Here is a 7821-nt window from a genome sequence, read left to right on the forward strand (position 1 = left end):
CCCCTCCGTGCCCTTAAATCGCCAGGTTTACACAGCTCTGGTCTACACAGCTCTGGTCTACACAGCTCTGGTCTACACAGCTCTGGTTTACACAGCTCTGGTCTACACAGCTCTGGTCTACACAGCTCTGGTCTACACAGCTCTGGTTTACACAGCTCTGGTTTACACAGCTCTGGTTTACACAGCTCTGGTCTACACAGCTCTGGTTTACACAGCTCTGGTCTACACAGCTCTGGTCTACACAGCTCTGGTTTACACAGCTCTGGTCTACACAGCTGTGGTCTAAAGTAGTTCATCACAGTAGGGCACTACATGGAGAATATGGTGTCATTTGAGATGTGACCTTCGATTAAATCCAACTTTCTTTTCTGATTGACAGGTTTAAACAGATCATCCCTAAATTGGACCCGCCTCCCCCGTCCTTCAACCGTAAGCGAGCCAGCCGAACTGTCTCTCCGGGGTTGGAGTTCAACCCGCTGACCATGCCCCTGACCACACAAGTAGATGGGAATGGTGGCGTTCCGAGCCGGAGCGAGAGCCTGTCCTTCCCAGACATCACGCCCTGCTCCCTCTCTTCCGGACTCTCAGGAGACTTCCACCAGCTCAGCAACGGAGGCGGCGAGAGCGGCTCGTGCGGCTCAGCTAGCGAGGATTCCGGCGTCCGCTCCGAGACTAAATCGCATCTCTCGCCTCTCCACGACGAAGAGGACCCGTTTGGGGACAGGGGGGCGTTCCTGACTGCCTCTAGCGGCTGTGGCAGCCCCCTAGAAGACGTGAAGGGGGAAACTGCACCCCTGTCATGCGTCACCACCACCCCAGGCACACACGCAGACAGCTACGAGCACACGCTCCCCTTCTCCTCCCCCATCAATGACACCTGTCTACACATCAGCTTCTCAGAGGATGAGTTGCTGGACAGCAGCCCTGAGGACTCCAGTCTCCCACAACGGAGCTAGGAAGACGGGCTGGGAGAGCTACTACAGGCCGTGACTTCATTAGAGGCCTCTGGGGCTGGGGGCTCCTAGCTGACTGACACTGATGCTGCAACAGACACCAAACAATAAAATGACTGACACAGACTGTTATCAGAGCTTCTAACGCACTCTGAAATGCAATAGTGTTTTGTAGGCCTCATTCGGTCCATATTCCTAAAATGTTGAGTGAGCTGGATTTCAAGACTAGTTTTTCTGTCCTTTCACAACACACAGCTGGACAGAATTGTGCATGACCTGAACATATTTCAACACACAGAAAAGGAACATAAAATGATCGATTATTCTATAAATTATTGCCATATGGACAGATCCTAGTATTTTTATAGAGAATAATGATTTTATTTGTTATTAGTAAATAAGTAGAGAATTGAGAATAATCATGTAGCAGAATTCTTTCACTGTTAATTAAGCTAGATTAATTAGGCTACATTAATTACATTGACTTAAATGTAAATGTAATTAATGTAGCCTATAGTGTCAGTGACAAGTTAGTAGTCAAGATGCTTTAAATGTATTTCATTACATACTCTCAACTCATTTACAGGGTGTTCAACACCAAGCGTTACGGAAGTCAAAGTGACATACTGTAGGAATGTTGTGGGAACGTTGTGGGAATGTTGTGGGAACGTTGTGAGAACATTGGATGTGAAGTGCTGTGGCGTTGAGAACAGCTGCCCTCTCTCAGACATCAGACTATGAAGAGTTATGAAGAGTTATGAAGAAAGGAACAGGGAAGTGATAGAAAAGGAACAGCGAATGGAAGAGAAGTGGTGATGGAACTGTGTTTGTGTGTTTGGTCACTCACACTCATACTCACAGTGTGGTAGTTTGATGATGTGTGTTTGGTCACTCACACTCATACTCACAGTGTGGTAGTTTGATGATGTGTGTTTGGTCACTCACACTCATACTCACAGTGTGGTAGTTTGATGATGTGTGTTTGGTCACTCACACTCATACTCACAGTGTGGTAGTTTGATGATGTGTGTTTGGTCACTCACACTCATACTCACAGTGTGGTAGTTTGATGATGTGTGTTTGGTCACTCACACTCATACTGAATGTTGGTTTTAGGGCTAGAAGAGGCAACGCGATTGGCTGAATGTTGGTTTTAGGGCTAGAAGAGGCAACGCGATTGGCTGAATGTTGGTTTTAGGGCTAGAAGAGGCAACGTGATTAGCTGAATGTTGGTTTTAGGGCTAGAAGAGGCAACGTGATTGGCTGAATGTTGGTTTTAGGGCTAGAAGAGGCAACGTGATTGGCTGAATGTTGGTTTTAGGGCTAGAAAAGCCAACGTGATTGGCTGAATGTTGGTTTTAGGGCTAGAAGAGGCAACGTGATTGGCTGAATGTTGGTTTTAGGGCTAGAAGAGGCAACGTGATTGGCTGAATGTTGGTTTTAGGGCTAGTAAACAGCTCTGATCTGAAAAGCTGTCAAATGGCCTGATCAGCAGTGAAACCTAACGTATGGTTCCAAGTGGAATGTGTTATTAGATGAATGGTGAGGCATGAAAGGTTTAATAGCCCCTTTTAATGGCAAAATGTTTTCAGGGATTTTTAGCTTTGATCAGAAGACCTACAGAGTGGAACGATAATTGGGAATCAGCGAGAGGCCTCAGGAGAAAAGAGAAACTCACTGATGAATTAGATCTCTCTCTCTCTATTTATTTCTCTATCTCTCTGCAGTTCTGAATGACAGGGTATTTTTGCTAAGCCTGAGAGTTTGGATCTCAGTTTAAATGAAGGAGATGGTGACATTACTGCTGAGTGTTTGTTCATTTGGGGAATGGGAGGAAGCGAGAGATAGGAAAAAGTGTCATAACAGGTTAATAACAGGTTAGTTCAGTAATTGTCTGTAAACATGGTCTCATGGTGAGAAACATGGCGATTGTCTCATCTCCATACTTACACAGGCTTTCTGTATGACAACTACAACAATAACAGATATATTTATATGCATGACTAGGGCTTTATTTCTGGTCAGGTCACATGGTCAAGAACAACTCCTGGCCTTATGAGAGTGAGATAATGAGATTGAGTTAAACTGACGACTTAAAATGAATTGAACAATAGTACCTACTCTAAATGTAGGCTTATTCTGGATGGCAGGTTGAGGTGATGACGAGGTGGTTAAGGAGAGATATGATTGGACGGCAGTACAGGTGTCGACTGGTGATTGGCAGGAAGGAATCGGAGGAGCTGAAGAGAGGGCGGCTTTTCTTTCCAACACTTTGAAGGAGAGAAAAACACAGCAATAATAAAGGAATGAATGAATAAAAGACGAGTTGAACAATTGGCTGTATTCACCTGTTGTTTCTCTTGAAGGATTCTAGTTCCTCATTCAAAATAGGGTTTGTTTGGTCTCTTAGATTCTCAACTACACATATATAGCGTTCCAAATAGCCCCTTATAACCTCTATAGTGCACTTGGGGGTAGTGGGGTGCCATTTGGGATGCGGTCGTTAATGAAGTTTATATATACAGCATAAAGAGAGTCATGAAGACAGGACTTTCAGAAGGGAACTGAGGGACAAGCAGAGACACAGAAAGATGTATGACTTTAATTTCACATAAATGACATACATTAAAATATGGGTAAAGTGGCCTCCCGAGTGGCGCAACGCGGTATAAGGCACTGCATCGCGGTATAAGGCACTGCATCGCGGTATAAGGCACTGCATCGCGGTATAAGGCACTGCATCGCGGTATAAGGCACTGCATCGCGGTATAAGGCACTGCATCGCGGTATAAGGCACTGCATCGCGGTATAAGGCACTGCATCGCGGTATAAGGCACTGCATCGCGGTATAAGTCACTGCATCGCGGTATAAGGCACTGCATCGCGGTATAAGGCACTGCATCGCGGTATAAGGCACTGCATCGCGGTATAAGGCACTGCATCGCGGTATAAGGCACTGCATCGCGGTATAAGGCACTGCATCGCGGTATAAGGCACTGCATCGCGGTATAAGGCTCTGCATCGCGGTATAAGGCACTGCATCGCGGTATAAGGCACTGCATCGCAGTGCTTGAGACGTCACTACAGACCCAGGTTCAATCCTGGGCTGTGTTGCAACCGGCCATGAGGCGGTGCACAATTGGCCCAGTCTCGTCTGGGTTAGGGGAGGGTTTGGCCGGCAGGGATGTCTTTGTCCTGCTGACACAGTCGCCAGTTGTTTCCTCTGACACATTGGTGCGCTGGCTTTCGGGTTAAGTGAGCAGTGTGTAAAGAAGTAGTGAGGCTTGGTTGGGTTGTGTTTCGGAGGACACATGGCTCCTGACCTTTGCCTCTCCCGAGTCCGTACTGGAGTTGCAGCGATGGTGTAACGCTCGTCCTCTTCTTCTGACGAGGAGTCGCAAGGATCGGACCAATGCGAAACGTGGTAAGTGTTCATTATATTTATTTATAACTCAGAACACTAAAACAAAAATGACAAAATCTGGGAGAACAAGTACAAAACAATATGTATAGAGAGAGGAACAGTCATTAAGCTGTTGTATTTTCAAACAGGAAAATAACATTGACACACACACACACAAAACAAAGGTACCCATAAGTAATGGATGGTTGATATTTGAAGCAGCCTCTTCCCCCTGACATTTGGAATTCTGTAAATTCACTTTTTGGGTCATTTTACCCATGGGTTGATTCACAGAAGAATATCATGAATTCTAATTTCTCTGAGTCGTGGTGTACCTTCGTGATGTACATTGAGATACAGCCACTGAATGAATAGCTAACCTATTTAGACAAAGGTTTGAATGTTCTTGCCAAGGCGTCAGGCCTCAAGAAACAACAACACTGATAAACAGGTCTACCATACATCGCCTGTTCTGAGGAAAAAATATATTTGAGATATAATTTATAAGTTCATTTGGCTGGTTCTTTACTGTACTGTCAACTATATTATGTGATTGCTCTGTAAATACAGAGCACAGCCATGCACTTAATCATACCCGGAACTAAATTTGCTTGCTATTGTGACAACATTCTGATGTGGTCTATACTTTATGCGCGATTCACATACTGGTGAGAGGGCCTTAACAAACAAATCAAATCAAATCAAATTTTATTTGTCACATACACATGGTTAGCAGATGTTAATGCGAGTGTAGCGAAATGCTTGTGCTTCTAGTTCCGACAATGCAGTGATAACCAACAAGTAATCTAACTAACAATTCCAAAACTACTGTCTTATACACAGTGTAAGGGGATAAGGAACATGTACATAAGCATATATGAATGAGGGAAATAACACGTAAAAAAACAAAAAACTGCATAGTTTCCTAGGAATGCGAAGCGAGGCGGCCATCTCAGTCGGCGCCGGCGCAGCAGACAAAGGCCAATGTCTAGGAATACTTCATAATGGCTGAGGAAAATATATCATAGAACAAGTACTCAGACAGAGGTTTTTAACGTAGTTCCAGGCTTCACTCAAACACAAGCCTTCTTCCAGGCTCTATTAAATGAAGTGAGACAGCAGAGACTGGGCGAGGGGTAATGACTCGTAGCCTCTCAGTCCGTAGGGCCACAACACAATCACAGGCCAATTAGACACAGCAGCTCTGTTTAAACTGGCGCGATATGCAGGTTTTTATACCGGCATATGATATTATTGAATATGCACGCACATATACACGCACACGAGGGGTGCTATAAGAAAATAAAATTACCAAACAATTTAGGCAACAGGAATCTTGATCCAGGAGGGGATTGAATGTCTCTGCTGGCACCAGTAAGCTTGATCTTGACATCTAGCCACTTAGCTAGCAAGTTAGCAAACCAAATCCAAAGCTGGAGCCCTGAGCTGCATACCATTTATTTGAGCAGTGGCGTAGCACACACCCCCGCAGCCGAAATACCCTGGTATAGGGTAGAAACGGTACATCACCCAAGCCTAACTCTGTTCTCTCTCATCTCCCCCGTCTTTTGCTCTTATCTCCCTTTCTCCCCCTCTCTCTCTCTTTCTCTCACTCTTCTCTCTTTCTCTCTCTCCCCCTCTCTTCCCTTTCTCTCTCTTCCTCTTATCCCTTTCTCACTCTCTCTTTCTCTCTCTCCCTCTCTCTCTCTCACTCTCTCGTATCCCCCCTCTCTTTCTCTCTTTCTTTCTCTCTCTCTCTCTCTCTCTCTCTCTCTCTCTCTCTCTCTCTCTCTCTCTCTCTCTCTCTCTCTCTCTCTCTCTCTCTCTCTCTCTCTCTCTCTCTGTCTCTCTCTCTTGCCCCTCTCTATCTCTCTCTCTTGCCCCTCTCTCTCTCCATCTCTCTCTCTCTTGCCCCTCTCCCCCCATCTCTCTATCTCTCTCCCTCTCCCTCTCTCTCTCTCTCTCTCTCTCTCTCTCTCTCTCTCTCTCTCTCTCTCTCTCTCTCTCTCTCTCTCTCTCTCTTGCCCCTCTCTCTCTATGTCTCTCTCTCTTGCCCCTCTCTCTCTCCCTCTCTCTCTCTCCATCTCTCTCTCTCTTGCCCCTCTCTCTCCCCCCCATCTCTCTCCATCTCTCTCTCTCTTGCCCCTCTCTTTCTCTCTTATCCCTTTTCCCCTCTCGCTGTCTTTTCTCTCTTCTAGTTGTCTGATTGGTTGGGAAAGGAAAGGGAAAGGTGGATACCTAGTCAGTTGTACAACTGAATGCATTCAACTGAAATGTGTCTTCCGCATTTAACCCAACCCCTCTGAATCAGAGAGGTGCAGGGGGCTCTGCCTTAAGAGGCATCAACAGCCTGTTCTGTCTCTCTCTCTCTCTCTCTCTCCCCCTCCCATCTCTCTGAATCAGAGAGGTGCAGAGGGCTCTGCCTTAAGAGGCATCAACAGCCTGTTCTCTCTCTCTCTCTCCCCCATCTCTCTGAATCAGAGAGGTGCAGGGGGCTCTGCCTTAAGAGGCATCAACAGCCTGTTCTCTCTCTCTCTCTCTCCCTCCCCATCTCTCTGAATCAGAGAGGTGCAGGGGGCTCTGCCTTAAGAGGCATCAACAGCCTGTTCTCTCTCCCTCCCCATCTCTCTGAATCAGAGAGGTGCAGGGGGCTCTGCCTTAAGAGGCATCAACAGCCTGTTCTCTCTCTCTCTCTCTCTCTCCCCCCCATCTCTCTGAATCAGAGAGGTGCAGGGGGCTCTGCCTTAAGAGGCATCAACAGCCTGTTCTCCCCCCCCCCATCTCTCTGAATCAGAGAGGTGCAGGGGGCTCTGCCTTAAGAGGCATCAACAGCCTGTTCTCTCTCTCTCTCTCTCTCTCTCTCTCTCTCTCTCTCTCTCTCTCTCTCTCTCTCTCTCTCTCTCTCTCTCCCCCCCATCTCTCTGAATCAGAGAGGTGCAGGGGGCTCTGCCTTAAGAGGCATCAACAGCCTGTTCTCTCTCCCTCCCCATCTCTCTGAATCAGAGAGGTGCAGGGGGCTCTGCCTTAAGAGGCATCAACAGCCTGTTCTCTTCCCCCCCCCCATCTCTCTGAATCAGAGAGGTGCAGGGGGCTCTGCTTTAAGAGGCATCAACAGCCTGTTCTCTCTCTCTCTCTCTCTCCCCCCCATCTCTCTGAATCAGAGAGGTACAGGGGGCTCTGCATTAAGAGGCATCAACAGCCTGTTCTCTCTCTCTCTCTCTCTCTCTCTCTCTCTCTCTCTCTCTCTCTCTCTCCCCTCTCCCCCCATCTCTCTGAATCAGAGAGGTGCAGGGGGCTCTGCTTTAAGAGGCATCAACAGCCTGTTCTCTCTCTCCCCCCCCCATCTCTCTGAATCAGAGAGGTGCAGGGGGCTCTGCCTTAAGAGGCATCAACAGCCTGTTCTCTCTCTCTCTCTCTCTCTCTCTCTCTCTCTCTCTCTCTCTCTCTCTCTCTCTCTCTCCCCCC

At 47.1% G+C, this 7821-nt stretch overlaps 1 protein-coding gene across 1 annotated transcript in view; it reads left to right on the forward strand.

Moving 5' to 3' along the window:
* Positions 1 to 3370, forward strand: part of LOC124047717 (capon-like protein) — a 186704-nt gene extending 183334 nt beyond the window's left edge. The window contains exon 10 of the mRNA XM_046368020.1: positions 380 to 3370. Coding sequence (XP_046223976.1) covers positions 380 to 956 — 577 coding nt within the window. The 3' untranslated portion in view covers positions 957 to 3370. The remainder of the gene's footprint in view (positions 1 to 379) is intronic.
* The last annotated feature ends 4451 nt before the right edge of the window (positions 3371 to 7821 follow it).

Source organism: Oncorhynchus gorbuscha, linkage group LG11 (assembly GCF_021184085.1).
Source record: "Oncorhynchus gorbuscha isolate QuinsamMale2020 ecotype Even-year linkage group LG11, OgorEven_v1.0, whole genome shotgun sequence".
Lineage (NCBI taxonomy): Eukaryota > Metazoa > Chordata > Actinopteri > Salmoniformes > Salmonidae > Oncorhynchus > Oncorhynchus gorbuscha.